The sequence below is a fragment of the Epargyreus clarus genome, unplaced genomic scaffold, assembly GCF_041222505.1.
Source record: "Epargyreus clarus isolate Ecla_fem2 unplaced genomic scaffold, WU_Ecla_fem_2.2 ptg000029l, whole genome shotgun sequence".
In the NCBI taxonomy this organism is placed as follows: Eukaryota; Metazoa; Arthropoda; class Insecta; order Lepidoptera; family Hesperiidae; genus Epargyreus; species Epargyreus clarus.
This window is the reverse complement of record NW_027332235.1, coordinates 12813848-12838195: the sequence shown is the minus strand read 5'-3', so window position 1 is coordinate 12838195 and position 24348 is coordinate 12813848. Positions and strand designations below refer to the sequence as shown.

Below are 24348 nucleotides of genomic sequence, written 5' to 3'. Positions count from 1 at the left end.
TAGGTTAAGTAATAGAAAATTATGCATGTAACATAGGCTATACGTTAAAGTAATCAACCTGTCACTTTCGTGTAGGTAAATGGAATGCTATTTCTTTAAAGTCAAGTTTAACATTACGTGCAAAATTAGTTACTTATATAAATCTTACAGCTCCAAGTGTCCTTTTTTAAAAAGGCATAGTTTATGTGTAGTGCTCCACGGTAATAATGGTAATATTTCATTTGCATATACATACTTAGATGCCATTCCAGAGGGTATCTCCCGGGTGGTCGAGCGGTCAGATGGCAAATGCACTGAACAATATCTTCACACTCATTAGTTTCCCGAGGCACGACCGATGGTCAGACCATTTCCATGTGCTCGGTGCCATTAAATATGATAAGTTCGTATATACCTAGTATATACGTATATATCGAGTGTAAATTTGACAAACTGTGTTAGAATAAAAAAATGTTTCAATTGGGAAATATCCTACAATTGTTTGCATTGCAGGACAACCTACAATGTATGGTCGGGCAGAGTTTATCAAAAATTTTTAATTAGTTCGAATGTTAATTTATTTTTAAATTTTCTTTTTTTTTACGAGAATTTTAATAGTCATAGGCACGGGTCTTTCCAGAATGAGGCTTTAATCGATGTTTTCCTTAACGGTTTCAATACGTGATATGATAATTCGTTTTTATCGTCTTTATTGGACACCGGTATAGTAAAATTCGCGATCTATTTGTGGCTGATCTTCTTAGTGCTATTGTTACTAATTAAACAATAACATTATCTCTCTCGCAAATTAAACATTACGAAAGAGTTTAATAGGATTGACATCTCAGGTCGGGGGCCAATGGAACAAAGCAGAGCGTGGTCGTGATAGTTCAGTGGCAGGGTCATACTTAATTACTTTTGTTACTCAGTTTCTTAATCTTGCCTTGCCGTGCCTTACTAATGCCTTAATCAAATTTTAGCTCCTTGTTTGTTAATTTAAGTGCAGCCTTTATAGAAATTTATTGTATCATTGTCATGCTCTGATCTAACGTGGCGTCTATTTATTATTGATTATTCATTGTAATTGAAATGTGTGTACAGTTTTGAGGTGGATGTAAAGTCGTTAAAACAACTAAACAACGAGAACAGTTTTAACACTACATTTTGTTAAATAAAATGCTTATTCTAAATAATGAGAATGTGTGCGCAGTACATACGTACCTACACTAAGAAATGCGCCATCAGAAATACCATCATGTATGATGTGGTAACTCGTACAGAAATAATGATACGTACACAATAATGTTTATGTGTAAATAAATTATTTTCTCCCCTGGACATCGGTATCAAGTTCAACTGGAACGGGTCTTGTAATCTCAAATACGCATTTGCCTACTCATGAGGATTAAGTTGAAGCACGCCATATTATCAAATCTGCCTTACAACACTCCTTAAACCAGCACATTGGACTGACCTCTGAAACTTCATAGCAGATATATTCGTGTCGATGGTAGCATTGCGAGGCGGTACCACTCCTGAATAGGTATTACGACGGTCGCCTTAAGTGTAAGTCAGTTTGTTAGTAGTTAAATGCAAAACAGTTAAATACGGAATCTCAGGATAATAAAACTGTAAGTAGTTGTACCATACATTGCAAATGAAGGCGTGTCTACGTCACGCGAGCAACAGAGCGTGTAAAGTGGCAGCAATGATGGCAACTCAATTATGACGCCTAACGGACCCGTGGCGTGCCGCTGCTCACACTAAAAACTAGCTCCATAATTTCCAATTAAGGAAGTTACGTTATACTGAAGAAATGCTGTATAAATCATTCAACACCTCCAATGATGATTTAAGATCTGTCTGTTGCAATTGTGACCTAGAAGCTAAGTAATTATTTAAGAATAGCTCGTCCGTATGCAATTATTTAGTGCTCCTATAATATGAAAGTTAATCTAACGATCTAAAAATTAATTATTAAGAGAAGGTATGAAGGAAATAAGACTCACGCATTCCATTTTTGTTTTCAATAAATAATTAATTTAAGATTAATTTTTAACCGACTTAAAAACAGGAGGAGGTTTCTCAATTCGACCGTATATATGCTTTTTTATTTTTTATGTTTTATAACGTCATGTAGATCATTTGAAGGTTAGTGGGTAATATTGCTCATGTATATCTAAAATTTACCAAATATAGGTAAGATGTGATTCCTGCCAAAGATGTCGGCCATAGATGGCGTTGCTACACCTAAGGATTGAGTAGGAACTCCTAACATAAGTTACTACGCCCTACAAACCAGACCACAGCAGCACTTAACAGTGTTGTTAAGCGCTGCTGTGGTCATTAGGCAGAAATAGGTGAAAGGATCTATTACCTTGTACATGTAGTTTACGATAAAATTAATTGAATAAATAAATCATAAGCTTCGATTCGATTGATTGATCGATAGACAGTATAGACACATAGTTCCCACACGAGAGATACTATCGCAGAAACTAAACGCTTCAATATACAAATTGTTTTTGTTAATGCTGCGTGTTTTAATCCATTAACATTAACCGATGTGGTTTCGCGGGAATTAATGAAATACAACGATCACCATTTGACGCGTGACTGATGCCGCACTGATGCTCCGAACGTTATGCGGATTAGCATTTTGCACATTTGTATTAACTTCACTTCATACAATCTCGATCTTTCTCTAAGATGAGTCTAAGCTGGTATTCCTTTGTACTGTGTTAACGGTACCAAAGATGTTAACATGGCCATTCCAATGTAAACATCGGCATTGTCGTAAAGTACAGATATTACTGCCGGTCAGACTTCACGAGAACAGTTGTTTCACGCGCTGTCAGCTTTACTATGTAATTCTCAGTCGATAATGTTCTAGCCATTTATCCGATGCACGTCAAGTGATTCTGTTGATTTACTGTATTCGTACTAATTTTATCGTTTTCACTTATTTAGTTTTAGCCAGCGACAGTAAGGACAGCGACATAACCTTGTTTCTAAATGGATGCGAAGTTTGTTTGAGAAATTAAATTTTCTGTATTTTACACTCAGTTGTACAGTTGTACTTATTTTTTTGTCTACGTAATTATAGCCGTCTGGTTTTCCCTTATATTAGGTTTATTCGTATATAGATTATGAGATCATCCAAAAATACTTATTGTGTTGTTACTTCGCCCAGTTTCAATCGACATAAGTACATACCTACTTAATTACGCCATAAAAAAGTATATGCGTAATTGTTACAACAATCATCAATTATTTTAACTCCATACTTTAACTATTCAACCATTGGGTTCTTATTAAAAATAATGATGTATTGTCCCCAGGAATCACGTATCTGAGTGGCGAGAACTTCCTGGACGTGTTGGACAACGGCGCGGAGCTGTGCCAGCTGGCCGCCGTCATCCATGACCGCGCGCGGGAGGCGCTGCAGCAGGGACTCATCGTGGGGGTCAGTACGCAGTACCAACTGCCTGATGCATAGCTTCTTGTGCAACTTGACTTATTTGATTTTTTGCTTTGTTGTACCGATTGAAAAGATTTAAATGTAAGCAAGCAAACGAGCATGCAGTCCACCTCATGGTAAGTGGCTACTGCCACTCATGGACATCTGTTATCAACTCCAGATAGGATTAGATATTCCCACCTAAGGTCGGCCATAGATGCGCCGCTACCCCTGAGGACTAAGCTGGAACGCCTCGGAAAAGTAGGTCTCCCTTACCACACCCTTAAAATTTCACGAAATTTATTATGCCGTGATTTTTCGAGGGTGATAAGTCAATCTAGATAGGTTTAATTTTCAGAAAACGTCGTTTTAACAAAATACAGGTACTAGTCACCCAGGTACTAGTGCTTAAGGCACACTAATTAATTTAGATGTAGTGGCAACTAGGAACGCCTCCATGACTGATCGCAGATAGGAGTTTTGTCATACTGTGGGCGGCAGTAACAATTTAACTGGTTGTTATGCAATGGGATCCGGATTTGATCCCAACTAGGCAAATGACATTAAACAAATAAACATTAACACATTTGTGCAATATTTCTGGGACTTCCATTTGTTAATAATTGACCCAAAATTGTAAGTACATTTAAGAAGTTTGAAGCTCTTTGAAGTTTTTTACATTTTTATCGCAATGAAATTATTTTTAAATCTTTCACATCTTATCCATGATTGATTGATTTAATTGTGGACACTAATGTCATTAATTTATCCATAATTTTGCAATGATAATACATTGCTAGCTCTTACCTGTTATAAGTGAAGTGACACGTTTTACATCGCTATTCGTATCTATATATGTATAGTAATCGCTATTTACATATAAAGTGTACCAAAATGGATTTATCAGTGATTGCTTCGTTGGTGCAACTAAAAATAAATAAATTGCCCGTCGCTGTATCATTTTTTTATCAGGCTTTTTGAAAGTGGTAGAACCCTGTGTGGTTCGACTCCAGCGGTACCACCGCCACACCTATTTATTTCTCCCCCATAACAGCAGCGTTGCTGCTGTGGTCTGGGTTGAAGGGTGTGGTAAGAGAGACAGACTTTTCCGAGGCGTTCCAGCTTAGTCCTCAGGGGTAGCGGCGCATTTGTGGCCGACCTCAGGTAGGAATATCTAATTCTATCATTGGGGTTGATTAAAAATGTCCATTAGCGGCAGTAGCCACTTATCATCAGGTGGACTGCATGCTCGTCTGCTATTCCTATATTATACAAAAAAGAAAAAAAAACTATTGCAAAGTATATATTTGAAATATTATTTCCCAGCCGGTGCCAGCAATCAGGGGTCGGTGCTGGCAGCGCGCGGCGCGGCGCAGCTTCTTCTCGCGCGACAACGCCGAGAACTTCATCACCTTCTGCCGCGAGCTCGGCGTGCACGAGAACCTGCTGTTCGAGAGCGATGATCTCGGTATGATCAAAATTACATACTAGAGTCGAGATAAAAATCAACGGGGTGCATTCCGGGAGTGCCGGCAGAAGTAAAGACTTGAATATTAACATTGTGCATTTTTGATATTTTGAAATGGTTAGGGAATAATTTTGCACGAATTGCTTTAATTATCAATATAAAAGGACTATCATCAATCAACATCAAACATGACAGTCATAGGAATTTTCGATCAGGTCACGTGTCCTGACGCGAGTTTAACATTTTTTACCCATCATAAAAAGAGCACAACGTTGCTAAAGAAGTATTCACTTCAAAAATTACGGGAACACCGCATTTTTTTTAAACTCAAAATAAAGTTTATTTGACCCTATTGTGTGAAAAAGCGATTGATAAAGAGTCAAAGAGTCAAATAAGAGTCAAATAAGCATTTAGAGTTTTTCAAAACCTACCTGATCTGACCTTTAAAAACTAGATGCAATCGAAATCTAATTATTTTCATATAAAATCATTAAGCAAGTCAGAAATGTTATAGGTTGATGCTGATTTACTAACACTAATTATCATGTTTTGTAATAAATTTAAACCGACTTTTTATACGGTTTTTGTGTTCCTGACGTTTTCTTTTACACAGCGTATTCTAATCGATCGTTTCACATCAGGCGGACTGCAAGCTCTTAAACTTATCCACTTACTTCCCACAGTTCTCCACAACCAGCCGCGGCAGGTGATCCTCTGCCTGCTGGAGGTGGCGCGACTGGCGACCCGCTTCGACGTGGAGCCGCCCGGCCTCGTCGCGCTGGAGAAGGAGATCGCGCTGGAGGAGCGCGACTCCGGCCTCGACTCCGCCATGTCGGGCGCCGCCTGGCAGTTCAGGGATGCGTCGCCACTGCCCGGTGGTGATAAGTACGTGGGAATGTAAATTGTTATATATTGATTGTGTCTGTATCGATAAAAAGTTTCAATAGAAGCAACTGAACTGTTTTAAGGAGATAGATATCTCCTTAAAACAGTTTATCACCCTCTTGTTCCTATTCAGTTGAAATAGTAGGTATTTTTTATATAATATAGGAGGAGCGGACGAGCATGCAGTCCACCTAATGGTAAGTGGCTACTGCCGCCCATAGACATCTATAATCAACCCCAGATAGGATTACATATTCCTACCTGAGGTCGGCCACAGATGTGCCGCTTCTCCCGAGGACTACGCTGGAACGCCTCGGAAATTTAAGTCTCCCTTACCACACCCTTCACTCGTACATTACAGAAATAGGTGTGGCGGTGGTGCCGCAGGAATCGAACCACAAAAGGTTCTACCACCTTCATATATTGTTATACTGGAATTTAATCATAACGTATTATGATGAAGATCTCTTTTGAAACTATTGAACTGTTTTGAAAGACAGTTTCAATTAAAATTATGTTAAATCATATCAATTCCTATTCTGTCGTGATGGGTGTTAATCTCCATTAAATACCAAATGTATTTATGATTCACCATAATTTCTCTTCTTCTTTCGTCTTTTGACAAAAATACAAGTAGGTACATAATTTAAATTATAAAAGTAATTCGTCGTATTTTCAGGTCTGAAGCGGAACCCTTGCCTTCTTCGTCACCAGAACCAAATGATAGTGAGTATATTTACTACTCGTACATTACATTGTTTTATTTACTGCTATTTTCTGTACTCATCTTAAGACAATATATCAATACTACAAAATGTATCATAGTTTATTTTCATTTTGTTTTTTTCATATAAGAAATAAAATTGTTTCATTGATAACGAAGTCTTGTTAATTTTGTTTATTTATTCCTTTATAGCGCAACTATCGGTGCCGGACAATGTGGATGCGGAGAGCACCAAATCGGACGGCACGGCGGCCAGCACCGACTCCGACGTACCGCTCAAACCCACTAATGAGCTCGATAAGAGGGTAAGTTGTGTGCCACACTACCACACAGATATTGTTTGACAGTTTCAATAGCAAATTGTAAATATTAGCAAGATGAAGACAGCGCGGGGCCCTCTGGCACCCTACGCTGCTCGCTCTCGCCCACGGGTACATAGCTGCGTTAAACCTGCGCGTAACAACTTCAGAACGGACTAGAAGATTGGCGCGGACTATAGTCCTAACTATATATATTCTATATATAGTTCTAACTATATATACAGGGTGAATTTTTCAAACGGGCCTTCAGGGCCAAATCCGAAACTATAAGGATTAGCGAAAAATGCTGAAAGCAGTTACGAGGTCGATTTTGATAAAAACTAAAACTGCATCATAGTTTTTTAAAATATATTTTTCCTTAGCCGGGAATCGAACGAGATCATTTTGAAAAAAATACACCCTCTATATTATTCCACCATCTGATAGTGTCGCTTGTAAGGATCAAATTCTAGGAAGTAATGTTATGTAACAAATTAAAGGAAAAGGAAAATTTTGAAGAAAATACATATTTTTCCACACATTGCCATACTAATCCTTAAGGATTATACATAACAAATGATTTATGTTTAATTCTTTAGAAACATACATAAGTCATACCATTGAAGAATTTGTCGGTTAATCAACTAATTATTCGATGTTATAACCGTGACATACGGCTTAATATGAGAAAGTAATAGTTTGGCAAATAAATTACCGCCGTTTTTAAGATTTATTTTTTGATAAAAATAGATAAGTTATTAAATAATACATTTTTATTATTTAAACAATTAATATGATTTTCTATATCTCTTTGTTCAGTTATCACTCGGATTTGACTCGAAAAGACTGAAAAAGACATTCTCGCAAATTGTCAATTTTACATCTGTATTAAACGAAACTCCGCCCATAGCAAGATAAATCTATTATAATGGTCCTAAAAGTAACCTTAACTAAGTCGGACATAAAAATATGAGTTCTTGAAGAACAAAACCACCATTTCGAATGATTTGAAGCATTGAGCCAAAAAAATTGAAATGTTTAAATTGATGAATGGCGGGAACTTAACTGCCAAATTAATATGAAAAAATATGTATTTTCTTAAAATTGAGGCTTTTCCTTTAGTTTGTCATTTACCATTGCTTCCCAGATTTTGATCCTTAAAAGCAACACTATCAGATAGTGGAATAATATAGAGGGTGTATTTTTTTCAAAATGAGCTCGTTCGATTCCCGGCTAGGGAAAAAGTTATTTTAGAAAAGTAATGATGCAGTTTTAGTTTTTATCAAAATCGGCCTCGTAACTCCTTTCAGCATTTTTTGCTAATCCTTATAGTTTCGGATTTGGCCCTGAAGGCCCGTTTGAAAAATTCACCCTGTATATATTCTTCTTAACATTAAACAATAAATATAGTTCTAAAAGAGAATATATCTGTGAATGAATAACGATATGCCAAGGAAGAGGTCGGCTTGCTAATTAGTTCACAGGGCAAAGACAGTCTTGGATAAATACATCGATAGAGTAAAATGCGATCAGTGTACATTCGTGTACGAAAGAATCTAGATCTAGATCTTATTCACGGTAGCTTTTAATTTGTTAACAATAAAGCAAGTCTTATTTTTTTTTATTTTTTGTGTTTCAAACCTTTATTTGTATGTTCTTAGGTCCAGCTGGTGACACGTTTGATGGAACGCGGCTGCAACTGTGGTTCCGGCAAGTGCTCCAAGCTGCTGAAGGTGAAGAAGGTTGGCGAAGGACGTTACAACATCGCTGGTCGAAACGTCTTCATTAGGGTACATAGTCGTTTATAGATATTATTTGAAGTGCTTTCTATACTATTTGTTTAGAGTATAACTTTACTAGTTTGATAGCTTAATCTAGATCGGTACATATGTTCAAAGCACTAGTTGAAGTCTTATAAGTGATAGTGTTAATTATTCGTATTGTTTTCAGTTGCTGAAAGGTCGTCACATGATGGTGCGCGTGGGCGGCGGCTGGGACACGCTGGAGCACTTCCTGTCGCGCCACGAGCCCTGCCAGGTGCGCCTCGTCACGCAGGGCCGCAAGGGCGACGTGCTGCCCGTCAGCCTGCCCGCCTCGCCCGCGCCGCCCGCACCGCCCCCGCTGCCCGCCTCGCCCGCACCGCCCACATCGCCCGCCCCGGCAACCTCGCCCGCGCCGGCAACCTCGCCCGCGCCGGCAACATCGCCCGCGCCGGCCACCTCGCCCACCCCGCACGACACGGGCAAGCACTCACCCGCGCGCAAGCCCAGCGTCTCACCCGCCAGTAGCAAGGCATCGCTCACCAGCAAGGAGCCCTCCATCGCCGGCACAGTATCCCCCGTAGATAGCAAGGCTTCCTCCGTGAGCGGCAAGGCGTCGCCCGTGGCCCGCTCGGCCGGCCGCGGCGGGCGCTCCGCCCTCGCGCTGCCGCTGCAGGGCGCAGCGCCCCGCACCCGCAAGCAGTCCGCGCCCAGCCTCAGCACGCCCTCCACGCCCACCGGTAGAGTAGCTCGAGCACCCCCCGTCGAGTATCGTAAGTCGCTCACCTCCAGCAACTTGACCGCCGCGCCGAAGAAGTCGCGCAGCATGAGCCTTGCGCTCGTGCAGAACGATAGGAGACCGTTCTCCGCGAGCGACCGGCTCAACAAGAAGACGAAGAGTAGCAGCGTGGCGACCACGCCCACGGAGCCGCAGAGCCCGGCCGCGAGGAAGGCCCGCAGCCAGAGCCTGGCCTCCACCCCTGTTAACGAGCCGCGGAAGACCTTCGGCGGGATGAACGGCTACGCCAAGAAGACGCGAAGCATGAGCCTGGCCACCACGACCGACTTCTCGAAGCCGCTAAACAAGAGCGTGTCGGCCGCGGGGCCGATGACGCAGGCCGCCATCGAAGAGAGTATCCGACTGTCGCTGGAGGCCACCATCGCCGACAACACCACGTCCAAGAAACCCTTCCTGCATATCAAAGCCAAATACCGGAGCCCCCCGCCGAGGGAGGTCCCGCCCAGATAATTGCGGCGCGGTTTATAGCCATTCCATTAGTTTTAACCGTTGACACTTTATTCTAGTTTTTGCCGTATTCGCTCAGCACACGCATCGTCGGGCTTATCGTTGAGTTGGGGGCGATCGCGCTCCGATGAGCAAGTTTAAAGTTCAATTTACATTAAGTTCGCAATCGATAAGTATTCGTTAAGCATTATTTAGATCTCGTAAGTAATCTCATTCTATCATCTCGTAGTGAGTAGACGCTTCCAAGTATTTCTTGTATTCATAAACACTCCAATTAATTATGGGTGACTAGTCATAATGAATTTGTTTTATAACCATAATGATAATTAATTTTAATGTTTAGTAATTAATCACTTTCCAATTGCAATAATGAATCTAATCTTATTTTTAATTTTAATTATGATTTCGAATATTGTTTATCGGACATACCTTGTTTGAATTAAGAATCTGCAATAAACCGCCATAAATACATATTAAGTTTACATCGAAATAAACAATATTAATTCAATGTAATTGTAGGCAAATGATTACATGTAGACATCCTAGATATATTTATGGTACACGTATTTAATATGTAGCTTAGATTTAAAGACTTGTGGCCTCATACACACTAGCGACCTCTACGGTGGGTACAAAATTGTTTAATGTTCACACATCTATTTTCCTAATGCAGACGATAAAACATATTTTTGCACTGATATTAGATAGAGCACATTGTAATCCTATCATCACAAATGAGCAATATATATTTTAATAATCAGGTTGTGATGTAGATTGGCTAAGTGTGAGTACAGCGACAGGGCTAATAGATGATCTTCCGTACAATTAATTATTATAGGAGCTAAAAATCTATGTTACTAGACGTCCCTTCAGCTTAATTATGTAAAATTTCGAAATTACGGAGTGCAATTATATTTTTCTCAATTTATTTAAGAATTTGTAGAAGCCAAGAAGCAGGATTTAATTAATTTCATATTGTATGGCATTGGGTTATTGATTAGAAAATTATTAGATGGTCTGGGAAATGTTTGTTAATCCATTTATATTGGATGTAATGCACCATGTACACTAGACTAACTTTTCACACAATCCATTAACTATAATGATTAGCTTTATTCAGAAAATGTCTATCTTGGTTTAGAAGAGTGGATATCTTCGTAATTGAGCCCATGTAAACGGTCCCTAAGGTCGTTTATGGATAAGTTAAGTACTAATAGATAGACATAACAAATTGACAGTGGTCTCTGAGAAGTACGTAAATGAAAACGAGGCCTTATTATATCTTCCACCATAAGAGCAATGTTCAATGTACAATTCTTTGGTAGTTACTTAGCACGCTAGTATATTGATAAGAGTTCACTTCCAAACTAGAAGGCTAATTACACACGATGTTACTGTACTAAATAACAGCAAAGCGCAATTTTAATGTTGAAAGATTGTTTTAAAAAAGTTTACTTGGTTTATGAATAGAATATTGTAGTTCTTTTTGCAGTAATTTAGTGTGTGATTGGCTTTACTTTGATGTTGAAATAAATCCAAAATAGAGCTTAAATTTAGTTAAGAGAGTTCCACAAAGCCGCAACTGCCGTTCTGCCAACATGTCTACAATTTTGTGCCAACAGTTTTAATATTGTATTTATGGTTGATAATAAACTTTTTATAATTAAACATTGTTTTAATACAAAAAATAACAATATTAATCCAATTTTTAATTTGATTAAGACTATTTAATATTTGAATGGAACCATAAAAAGAAGTTTAACCATAAACGCTTGGGCTATCCAATATGATAAATATTTCTCAGAAAAACATCTGCACAAAGTAGCTTTGTAATATATGAGCGATTTAAATTTTGCTGTTGTTCTACCATATTAATCTTGCAAATAATAGTGCCTCTTCCAATCAAGTTAGAAGAATGCATTTAAGAAGTCACGAGTAAATATTGTTCATTCACGTTTTGTTGATAATTACAATATTTGATTAAACACGTATTTTGTGCTTAGTGCACTGTGCAATGAACGTAAAGAGTGGATATTAGGTGAGTGAAACTTAATTTTAATAAATAAATTAACATATTTTCATAAGTTTATAAACATAAATATTGTCAATCTGTCCGAATTGAAGATAATTAACTAAATAATGTAGATTTATCAGATATTTTGCATTCAGTGTAGATATTCATCTACACCCAAATAAAACTAATTATTTAAAGACTTATTGCTGAGGATGAACATACTCGGTGAGAACTGACGACATGTGTGGCGGACCGGTCACCATACCGGTCTGATGCGCAGAGGGTCCCGGGTTCGATCCCCGGCCGGACAGATTTCTAAATTATGAATTTAGTTTTCTGTTTATGGATCTGGGTGTTTGTGTATTTGTCTCTGTGTGTCCATAGCACCCACGATACAGGGAACCCTAGTGTGGGGGCTGTGAGTGTAGAAAGCGTAAGAACTTAATATATTTGACGTACACTGAGAAATAACTATGTTCGCAGTGCCGCAAGGTGTCGCGCGGGCCGCCGGTGTCGGTGCCGGTGCGCGCCTCGGTGACGCCGCACCGCCGCCGCTACACCTATTACAACAAGATGTTCAAGCCTATGAGCTACGAACTGCCCCGGCCACTCAAGGTGTCCCTTGTTTAATGCGGAAACAAACAGATGATCTAACCAACTACTCTTTGTTTTTCTTCTTCTAATTTCATGCCAATGATAACAAATCAAATGTTATAAAATATGTTTAATCAACTAGTCAGGGAACATACATAGGGTAATATTTGTCGCAAGCATCTATATTAATTAACCATTCAATTAATAGCCTAGCCTCTACACCACACTTCAACCACTTTCCTGAATAATAATCAGCCGCAGAGCTTAATGCAACATTTACTACATGGGCACATGGCTGTTGCTTGGGCCATTCATGAAATATCTCTGACTCTGACTTAAAGCTAATTTATGCTCTGAGTGCGTAACATGTATAATCTCCTGGTATGATGGAAAATTCATTGACGGTCAAGTCCTTTTTAACACGCTTTTATTCTGGTTCAGAAACATTGAGCGACAAGCGGTGTTCATCTTACTTTTGAACACTACTAAATAAATAAATATAGTTCAAATAACTAAAAAACACGCTTTTATGATAAAATCAACTAAAAAGTAGAAAAGTATTCTATTTCATTCTTACATACATGCAGGGTAAGATAAAGATGTATGTTGATCTCTTTCTACTGAAAAATGGAGTTACTAACAAACATACAAGTGAAGCTAATATAAGCGTGTAAATAGAGGGGATTTTTCTTGTGGAGGAATCTTCTGAATTCAAGAAATCTAATCATTGATATGGCAACAATCATTGATTAAGAGGCAATTTAAGTTTAAGATGTTAAGGGGGCGTTCGTGTGCAGATAAATCAGTTTGTTGTATTAAAATATGTCCCTCGGCCATCATGAAAATAGGGTGCAAATCGTTTTCGCTAAGTTTTTAAGATTTGCCAACTTGTATTTTCACTTTGGTGGTGCAGAACAAAGAAATCAATTATACGTCAAGACAAGTAATTAAACGTTATCGATTTAAATCATTTGCCTTACTATACTGAATATAATTCAGGAAGCTAGTTGAACGGCGCTATTTGATACCGAGGCTAGGCTAGAGAACTAGATTTACCAGCGAATTAATCTACTTGGCTGCGACATTAACATACTACGTCATAAAATAAAAACACAAATTATAATTTAATACTTTATTTATATACTTTCTATACAGTAATACAAAATAAAAGACAAATATAATATAAAAAGTAGACAAAGGAATGAACAATTAAATGCAGTGTGCTATCCGTAGTCTATTGTGCCGCTCCCATACTAATTACAAACTTGTAATTTAGTATAATACTAAGTTAGAGAGCAAGTTTCATTTAATTGAAAATAAATTTGTTTATAACAAGTACAAACGTAATTTAATTCATAATAAAACTATATCAGAAGAAAAACTATAAGTAAAACGCGAAATAAAACATTAATGTTCGATGCATTTGTATACAAACATAATATTCTTACGTTTATTAAATTGTTAAAAAAATCCGATATTGTAGGGCTAATAAACATATTAATGTTTGTTTCCCATCAAAACTTCACAGAAAGTATCAAATACGAGAATGTATTTTTATTCAATTATGTCTCATTACGTTAAGTTAAAAATAATAAATAAGTATAACAATTTTATTAGTGTTTTCTTATTCTATGATACTCGCGTTATACTTCTGATTTCTAGTAACTTAAATTCGGATGCAATCCTCTACATTAAAATAAAAATGTAATTAGTACATGGGAGTAAAAATATTGTGTCGATATTGCTTACAAATTAATGTTATTGGTAAATCTTATCCTACAGAATAATATAAATTAAAATTTGGTACAAAATATAACCTAAATCTAAGATCGGCTAAGATTCCAGGAATAATTTACTTATTAGGCCCCGTTCATATCTACAGACATGGTACGTATCAGACACGAACCGTGACAATTAGAATCATATTATTTTATACAATAGATTGATAGGCACAGTCGGTTTATGTGCGGTTCTGTTACGGTACATATAAATATGTTATACGTCGTGTAGGAGTATACCTTTTATCTGTCACGACACGAGTCCGACACGTCTACGTCTGTAGATCTAAATGACTCCTTATAGCCTGATTAAATCAAGGTACTACTCACACGGTGATTGATATTAAGAATAATGTGTGTTCGCTGAGCATTGTAGTATTAATTAATATATCTATTTATTACGTAGTGAACTCTATCTAGAATTAGTTACAGTGGAACATTACCTATGAATACCTGATATTACGATGACAAAACAGTTACATATAAAATGAGTTTCGAGAATTAGGATCATACATGACAGTTATGTATTCGGTGGTGTTTCAGATGTCAGTGTAAAAGCAATCATAATACTCAAGAATCTTGAGTCAAGATTATAGTGGGAAATATTTAAATTCTGCTAACATGATAAGTTTTTTAATGATAGAATGTAGATCATAGATTCCTAAATAGTTTCGAATTACAAAACTACAGAACTATAATATGTAATTTCAAGAAAAGCTATAAGTTGAAAATGGTTACACGTCAAGATCATTTTTTCACTGACACCGATTCAAATGAAATTGTGGTCTTCCACTAACAGAACTTAACAATTCTGCTAGGTACATCTATAGCAGTGATAATAATTCGATTTTCTATATAGAAACATTATTATTTGTGAATATATTTGAGTTCTACACATAGTGTTTGTAGATCAAGTACACCTTACGTACGCGTGTATTATGTAGAATTAGCTTTTTATAATGCCGGCACACAATCATATGATGCTCTACGACAAAGGCACAACGATAGCCCATATAAATACTTGCAAACGATGTGACGTTTCTGTTAAATTACTATTATCTATGTTCAAGATTTGGCCACAATGATTGTATATTTGTAATTTATTACGCCATCTTATAAAATTCAATTAAAACCAAAAAAAGGTCAATTCATGCAAGTATTTTCGATACACTTATCGCAATAGAAATAATTCTATCAACAATGAAAATGAAACTTGATAATGTAATCTTAAGAAGAATCTTAGGCAGAGTTAAGTGACCATGCCTTTAATCTCAGTGATGGTCAGCATTATGGCCTATGGCCTAGCTCTTCTCAATTCGAGAAGGGACCCAGGGCCAGTAGTGGGTCATAAGTTGATGATAAAGCGTTTCATACAGTACAAGCCGAATCGCGAGGTCTATATAATTTTATAGACCAGGAACAATAACGCAATAATATAGTTTCTTTTTTCAAATATTAATGTTAACTAATTACTGCCTCTCATGGACTTCGATGACTTATACTCGATTGATATTCAAATTTAATGGAACCATACACATTCAATCTTTCTAACACTTCTATTATGCGATGAAAATAATAACTTCCGTATTAGAACTTAAAAGAGATATCGCACGGTGAGAATGGAAGTCACCTACTGCGAAATTTACATTTTATGAAGCACTGAAATCGTTACTGTTCTCCCGGACTAAGGGCAGAGCTGAGCGGTTTTTAGCTCAAAATCTTTACTATTAGATTTATTAGACATATATATATCATAGGCTATGTTATTAAGAGTTTCCAGTCGATAATTCAAATCGTCGAGATTTTGTATTCGGTCACTTTAGTTCTCACAGTGCGATAGTGCGATATTGCGTCACACGTTCTCAGGCAGCCTATTTCACGTCATACGGTTCATATTGGAAGATGTTGTTTCGGTGGTATTACTTCTTCTTGCTCTTGCCGAGCGTGAGCGTGTGGTGGGGTTGTGCGCCCTGCTGCTTGCGGCGGTTCAGCTCGATGGTGTCGTCCTCTATCTTCTTGCGTAACTCCTCGAGACGCTTCTTCTCCTCCGTGTGGTCCTTTTTCAGTTTGTCGAACTTGGCGTGTAGCTGGAAGTGTGTGAAAATGGAAGTTATTATTGGGTATAATATATTTTATATGCTTACAGTATTGATGACTTATCCGCTTACGGGGCAATGTGGTGTATAGACCTTTAGGTCGGGCACGAAATATGCACATTATGCCCAGCATTGTAACATAAAAAGAGTTGTATTAACAAACCCTGTATTACCCAAACAGACATTTCAAATTTTCAAACAAGTATCTTTCGCTTGAAAATAAACACACGTTAGATTTTGGGATAGACAAATAAGTCGTGTCATTACACTGCGCCCGCATCTAATGAATTAGAATATGTACTGGACTAAGTATATTGGGCTATTTGATGCTCTGAAATCTATACGTCTAAACCTGAATACAAATACAAAATGTTTATTTGTAGAATAAGGAATATCGATGTTCATTTTAGAAAGTTTCGCTTCTTATCCTGCCATAAATGGCGTACAAATATTTTCATATACCTAAAAATATAAAAAAAAAACACTCTTCACAGAAAGTATTAAAATTCGAATACAATTGTGTTAAAATGACAATTGTACCTCCTTCTCAGCTTCCTTGAGCTCGGCCTCCTTCTCCTTGACGCGCTGCACGAACATTTGTCGCATCTCGTCCTCCTTCTGTTGAAGCTCTGCCAAGTGCGCACTGCGCTTCTGCTCGAACGTCTGCTGGAACGACACCTGCGAAACGAACGAGGATTTATTATTGTGTACTTTTTATAATGGGTGAGATATTAGGGTTTATATTAATAGTGTAAAAGTGATATAATTATTTTACGTGTGAGCGAGTAAGAGAAATAGAACTCTGTTCTATTTCTCTTACTCGCTCGCTAGAGAGGGAGGGATGACCGCCTCGGTCATGAGAAACAGTAGGGAAAACGAAAGGTGAAATAATTAAATGCTAAACATAATATTAAGACTACGAATAGGGCTACGGTATCCCCTGCCTGTTGTAAGAGTCTACTGAAAGGGGGCTTCCGGAGTTGCGGACGGCAAGAGTGGGAGCTCGAACCGCTCGGCCAGTGACCCCGGGAAGGACGGCGGTATGTGTGGTCGCATACCGTTGTGCACACCAGACGGAGTGGCGAGCGTCAAAATGCTCACCTGGGCGGAGTTCGACGGGACAACGCAAGAGGACTCCGGTCGCGTTCCTTTGGAGATCCCGGAGCCCTCTACGCAACGCCGAGGACGACCACCGGGTGGGGGCAGTTTAGTGCAGTAAGAATCCCACATAACCCCGTGTCGCTGCCACGGCATAATAGGGTACCTTTTAAAGGTTTCTCCTTTTCAAGAATAAAAAAAGGAAGGAGGTGGCAAAGAGGGCTTAGAAAGTAAAACGTAAATATTAACCATCCCTTATGTAAGGTTTAAAATCTAGTATACTGACGGGCTTGTTGTCCGCGTCGACGTCGGTGAAGCCCATCTGCTGCAGGCGGCGGCGGCGGTACAGCTCGTAGTGGCGCGCGTGCGTCTTCTCGCGCATGTCCTCCATGTTGGTGCGGATCAGCATCTCGCGCAGCTTCACGAAGTCGCAGTGGGACTCGTTCTCCACTGGAAAACAACATGTAACTTTTGTCAGAAACCTCTCAAACCCAATGTAACAGATATACAACCAAATAAAGATATATATTGGGAATGAAAAATAATTACATTAGAGGGAAAAAAGGATACTTAAAAATCATTAATTGAAAAGAGAAGTTATGTGGCCCCCATCAGCCCCACAAATTGAACAACCTCATATGTTAAAATCGGTTAGCAGAAGGGCGTCAGTTGCAGGTATGCCAAAGGATGACACATACATACATATATATGTTAGATAAATACCCCCACAATCTGATAAAAAACAAAGTAATAGTGTATCAATTTAATAATGTTACCGAGACGACTCATAAATTTTAGATCATGTAAAAAGCAACATTTTAAACAATGATCAAAGTTTTACATCTTAATTTATTACTCTAAAAATTTTGAATACTACTCCCCTAAACATTCCTTTGGCCTTTTATTAAATATTGTTAAATTTATTAAAAAAACATACAATGAAAAACCCTAGCTAATGTTTACTGCACTCAATTCTAATTAACTAGATCCAATAACATTATTGTTTATAATGTCATCGTCCCACTCAAAGGCTGCCCACCACATCAGTATTCCCAACACAAGTAGAAAGTCCTCACCTTGCACAGTGCCCCAGGGGTATTGCCGAGCTCGTACGGTCTTGTTGCCGATCTTCACGAAGTCCGTGCTGCCGACCACCGCGAAGGGAATGTGGTTGTTCATACTCGTGTTCACTTCGGACACAGACTCGTCGTCGACAGGGAACTGGTAGATCTCGACACCGTTCGCTTGCAACTCTTGCATTATCTTCGACTGAAATTCAAAATCATTTTTTTAACAATAGAACAAGGTGTCCCAAAGATGGTAAGCTACTACCGCCCGAAGACATTCGTAATCAATACCAAATTGGATTAAAGTCCTACATGAAATTTATCAAAAATATTTGTTACCCCTGAGGACTAAGTTGAAATTAATTCAAAACAAAAACCTCTCTTTTCATCAACTTCACAAAACGAGGTTCTGTATTCGACTGTCATGTATGTCTGTACCTTTTATACAATTGTATACACCTAATGTAAGTTTTGGATTTGGTCCTGAAGGTCCATTTGAAAAATTGATCTTGTATATGTAAATTTGTATGTCTGCGATTTTTAAAAACCTAATCATCCAATTTGGGTTTTGGTTATTGTATTATGGTTATTGGTATATTTGGTTATTGTATATTGCAATGCTACATGTTATGGATAATAAACTCACTCTATAGTAGTTGCATTAAACATTGTGTAGTTATAGTCATACTACAACTGCATACAATTCTTAATCAGAAGTAAACAAAGTATTATTTACGCTTATTAATTATACAAATACTAATATGAAGCGTAAGGTGTACACATTCCAATGCTATTAGCTTATCAGGTCAATACATTTACATATTACAATATCAAAGGAAACAGCATAAGTAGAGAGAATACTAGTTTTATGAGGTAAAACTTCGTTACTTTTGTTTCCACTACATTTTAGCACTTTTAGGAATAGATATTAATTTGAGGCAATCTACTTATAAGTCTAGTCAACGCAGATATAACTCCTATGAATTGAAGTTATTGACATAATATTATATGTTCATGAGCAAGAGTGATCAATTAACATTAAATAAGCTGCATTTTCACCATCTTCAATATATACATACATATTAATTTTACTACTTCTGTGTAAGAAACTTGCTAGGTAATTTTTTAACAAAAGATCTATAGTTAAATAAGGATGGTCTCACCAAACTATGGTTATCTTGTGCTAACTCTATAAACAATAGATTATTCAAAGACCTTTTGAATTAATAAATAACAGAATGAAAAAAAGCCCACTATTCACATAACTCATTTAAGTATAATAAAGTAATTTACTATAATAAAGTAATTTACCTTAAACTTCTGCAACTCAGTCTTGGAGATGGTATCAGCCTTGGCAATGATGGGAATAATGTTTACTTTGGTGTCCAGTTTCTTCATGCACACCAGGTCAATTGACTTCAGCCCGTGACCTGCAATCGTACAAGACCATATTTCATAATATGTGTGACGTCAGCTTGCTATGACATCTTGTTTGTGCTTTGGTGATGTTTGCAAAATAATGTTTCTTTTTTTAATGTGTGAGGATCGCTACTTACAGAATATTATGTTTATTTACTGTATACAAATATATCATAATTTGATTCAATAATCAATCGTATCAAAATCTACTCCTACTACTAACATCACAGAAAGAAGAGTCCCTAAAGAAGAATTATTGTATGTGAAACTTTGTACTATAGTCGAAAACGAAAACATTAGTAGACATAAGAAAAAGTTTATCCTACTTCTACCATTCCGTTCATAAACAAACCTAAATAACCCATTAACTTCATTCCAGAAATTGGCTAGCATCAAAATGTTCTAATAAACATGTACTGTACTAATGCAATAAAGATTTTCTATCTATATGAGGCTGTCATAGAGATTTGTATTCATGTGATATGATGTTCTATCCGTACTTCTAAACAATACCTACTTTACTATGTAGATACAAGATGTCGGTATTGATGAGTTATGTCGACCATGATTGGCATGCCGCCAAAACAGGCATTCAAGCATGTTTCTACAGACCCTTAGTCTGTTCTGCTGAGTATGAGAGACTTGAATAGATAGTTCGTTTAATAGATATAGTTCTAAAAGAATATAATACAGGAGAGTACTTACTATAAGCATTATCTGCCAGCCAAAAAATATTATATATTTTAATAAATAGCTTTAAGTCTGGTGTTCATTGTATTGTGTGTGCATTTTTAATTAAGTCATTGTACAAAACACAATTTTAATAAAACAATATGTCGTACTCTAAACAGCACTTTCAATACCATATTAGTATCTGTACAAGGAAGCAATAAACGATTAGGTACAGTCGTACTCAAAGTAAACAGAGGATTTCAGCAATAAAGATATGTTCCACATAAAAGGTCCTATACCGAAAGCGGTCAGGTAAAGTAAAAGTAGGTGCCGTTATGCGCGCAGTGCGGCGGGCGAACGCGTTTCGTGTCGCCGGTGTCGCGCATAGCAATTAGCACCTAATGTCAAGGACAGCCATAAAACTCTATAGGTCAACCATGGTGTCCCGGTGATCTACATAATATAATGTCAATAGTCTGCAGTGAAATTTCTGAGCTCCAACAAGCCATATATTAATAACAATTTAGGGGACATTTAAATTTAGATCTTCTTTCATCTACAAATTTATTTTTAAATAATATGCTAAACTATGCCTGATGTCATATCAATATGTTAATATTTATCTAGTAAGTAATTATAATTATATAACTTAAATCTGATGGTAAATATTTCAACATCAAATATGTAACTTTAATTAACATTACTATAATAATTAAAATAAGTGGCATAATGGGGGAGAAATCAATTGCATAAAATCAAAGTGAAAATATTTCAATATTAATTTGTGCTGGTGAAACTTTGTTTTCAAAAATAAATGCATATTTGCAAACATGCACTGTTTTGGAAACATTCCGATTAATTTGCATTTTTGGAATTTTTAACTCTAATTAAAAAGTGAAATCAGTCCACAAATAGTAAATTATTTCGAATAATAAAATAATTATACAAAAATAACATGTTAAGCTACACTTTAAGTTTATACCTAACACAATTATTTTGGGAAATAGAATTAATAACCAACCTGTTGGGCAGATGAAATACAGACAGACATGCAGTCTGCTGTCATGGTAAGCAGACAGGGAGCGCTTGATCTTCAGTTCCTCTTGAAGGTAGGCCTCGAATTGTGCATCGATGTAATCCACCACTGCCTTAAAGCTGTCTTCCTTGTTCACCTGGTCACCATAGCCCACTGTGTCGCAGATTGTTAGCTAGAGATAGAAGATTTAAAAAAATTACAAGATACATTATTTAGGTGTATTCGATTATTCTTTTTGTTTGTTCACTTTTAAATTCCTGTATTGACTAGTTTTTTAGTTGGTATTATTCCAGTATTGATGAACAATATTTTGGCATAACATGCTAAGTTATTTTTTAACAGAGTTCGTAATATTTTACTTTAAATAATTAGGAAGTCAAATTTTTTAACAACAAAAGATAATAAACATTTTAATGTTTAATGTCATGTTCAATATATTATTATGTATTTCATACAATAAACTGATCTTAAATGTATTAAAACATTTAAATTTATCTATTACCAATATTACAATTGAATTATTTTGGCCAATTGTAGTTTTAATCAAAATGAAATGGAAAACCACCATAATAGCTCTAGGATGTGTGTAGTAATTGATGATTGAATGATTGGTTATGATTGTTTGCATTTAAATTATTAAGGTTTCCTGTGGCCCATTTTTGAATAATCTGAAAGTGCATTGTTTATAAATCAGAACAGTACATCTTTATTATTAGTATAAGTAAATTGACTAAAAAACTATAATAGATCTATTGATACCATACAAATGCAGAATTTTTTGGAGCATTGTGCAAATGTGCATCTCAAAAAAGTTACTACTACTGAGTCAGATAAATTTAATGCCTATAAATTCCAAGAATAGTGTATAATTTTTAATTCAACCTATATTTTGTGTCTTTCATATGTAATAATGAAAAAATGGAACCCTTATATTATGATGAAGGTTTCTCTCTCTGCCTATTTAAGCTATATGGATAGCTAGTACTATTTGTAATAGTACTAGCTATCATACGGATAGCTAGTACTATTAGTATATTAGTAGCCATATTCATGATATAACTGGTATTATTCATAGTGTATATTACATGATGAATCATAGGTCTAACTAAATTACTTACTTTCAGACGAACACTGCTTTCTTGCAGCTCATATGTGTGGGCCTTTAGCTTGACCGTGGGCAGGTTATGGGGGCTGGGGGTGGACTCAAAGTTGGTGTTGAACAGAGAGTCCATGAGGGTAGACTTGCCAAGGCCAGTCTCACCTGTTTTGAATAAATGTTGTTGTACCATTATTACTTACTGTTATATAATAAAGTATCATTGTACCATTTTCTTAATAAAAATAAAATATGAAAGCAAGTTCATTAGCAGTTTAGAAAACCTTTTGTAGCATGAGTGTTTCAGTTACTGTGGTACGGCTTGGAAAGTAATTTAATTTTGTATAATATAGCAGTAGCAAATGAGCATGCATTCCACCTGATGGTAAGTGGCTAGTGCTGCTGATGGACATATGTAATTAACCCCAGCTTAGATTAAATTTCTACCTGCGGTCGGCCACAAATGCCTCGGAAAAAGTATGTTTACATCCTTCAAAGCAGACCACAGCCGTTGCTGCTGTTATAAGGCAAAAATAAAATAAAAGAGCTTCATCACCATGTCCTATGCATCAAGAGTCTGAATTTTCTGTTTGCAATTTGTCACAGGTGAAAGTAACTAATTAACATTCTGTATACAATGTTATTCTGTTGATGATGTTATGATGGTTGTGAAGATGCTACTTACTACTTCTTTGAAATAACAAAGTGTATAATATTTAGCTTAATTCAGTTAAAATATGACAACTATGAACTTTACATTTCCTATGAAATATATGAAAATTAATTCATATTTTAATCTTCATAAGGACATTGTTATGGGCAGTATATTTGAGGAAAATTAATTTATTTTTAGAAAACGAGCAAATAGATGACAGGTACATATGAATAATTAAGTCATTACTTGTCCTTACGTTAGAACAAAGAGAACAGTAATGTTTATCACAAGAAGGAATAAGTAGATATCTAATTTAAATATAGATGCACCGACTACAAATCGGGCACCCGAGATAAAGCCTAAGTAGGCAAGTGTGGGTGATTAACACAAGTGTAAGTAGGCAGCATGACTCAGTGACTCACCGATACACAGTATGTTGAACACGAATCCGTTCTGCACGCTCTTGTTCACCAGCTGGTCGGGCAGGCTGTCGAAGCCGACATGCCCCGACAACTTCAGTGTCCGCATAATGGACTCCATCTAAAACAACATAACTCTTACATATCCACATTCACAATAAGTTTGCTTACATGAAATCCACTGGACCGACACAGGTTGTTTGTTTGTATAACACTCCCGGTGCAGCGGAGAACCGTTTCCTCTGTACAGGATGCTCCCAACGAATTTATAAACAGTGCGAAGAGAACGCCCATACGTAGTTGAAAAATTAACGAATGTAACGAAATCTTTTCCATGCACAATATCATTTTAGCACTTGAGGTGACAGAAGCTACACTTTTAAACTTATTACAATTAAATTAAACATCAAATACATTTTAATACCTTTGGAGGATCAACGTCAATCGCCGCCATGTTTAATTCACAGTCTGTGACTAACACGAAGTGAAGTCGGTTGAATTTGATATCGCCTCGACTCGGTTCAGAAATGCACGAACACCCTTACGAACTTCACTGAACAATGTAGGCAATCCACCAAATTTC

General features: G+C 36.9%; 2 protein-coding genes across 3 annotated transcripts in view; one reads left to right on the top strand and one right to left on the bottom strand.

Moving 5' to 3' along the window:
- The window catches only part of gas2 (growth arrest-specific protein 2), a 142180-nt gene extending 130691 nt beyond the window's left edge, over positions 1–11489 (top strand). For both annotated transcript variants that reach the window (XM_073089183.1, XM_073089184.1), the window contains 7 exons: positions 3321–3445; positions 4766–4907; positions 5591–5792; positions 6472–6518; positions 6709–6821; positions 8477–8605; positions 8766–11489. In XM_073089183.1, the coding sequence (XP_072945284.1) occupies positions 3321–3445; positions 4766–4907; positions 5591–5792; positions 6472–6518; positions 6709–6821; positions 8477–8605; positions 8766–9824 (1817 nt within the window). In that variant the 3' untranslated portion in view covers positions 9825–11489. The remainder of the gene's footprint in view (positions 1–3320; positions 3446–4765; positions 4908–5590; positions 5793–6471; positions 6519–6708; positions 6822–8476; positions 8606–8765) is intronic.
- A 3842-nt stretch (positions 11490–15331) lies between these two features.
- Positions 15332–24320, bottom strand: Septin2 (septin 2). Its single transcript, XM_073089165.1, has 9 exons — positions 24190–24320; positions 23769–23886; positions 22714–22856; positions 21581–21767; positions 19780–19898; positions 18478–18670; positions 17688–17851; positions 16844–16981; positions 15332–16294 (listed from the first exon to the last, which is right to left on the bottom strand). The coding sequence occupies exons 1-9, from the start codon at positions 24217–24219 to the stop codon at positions 16127–16129; spliced, it is 1260 nt and encodes a 419-aa protein (XP_072945266.1). The 5' UTR covers positions 24220–24320; the 3' UTR covers positions 15332–16126.
- Between the last annotated feature and the right edge of the window lie 28 nt (positions 24321–24348).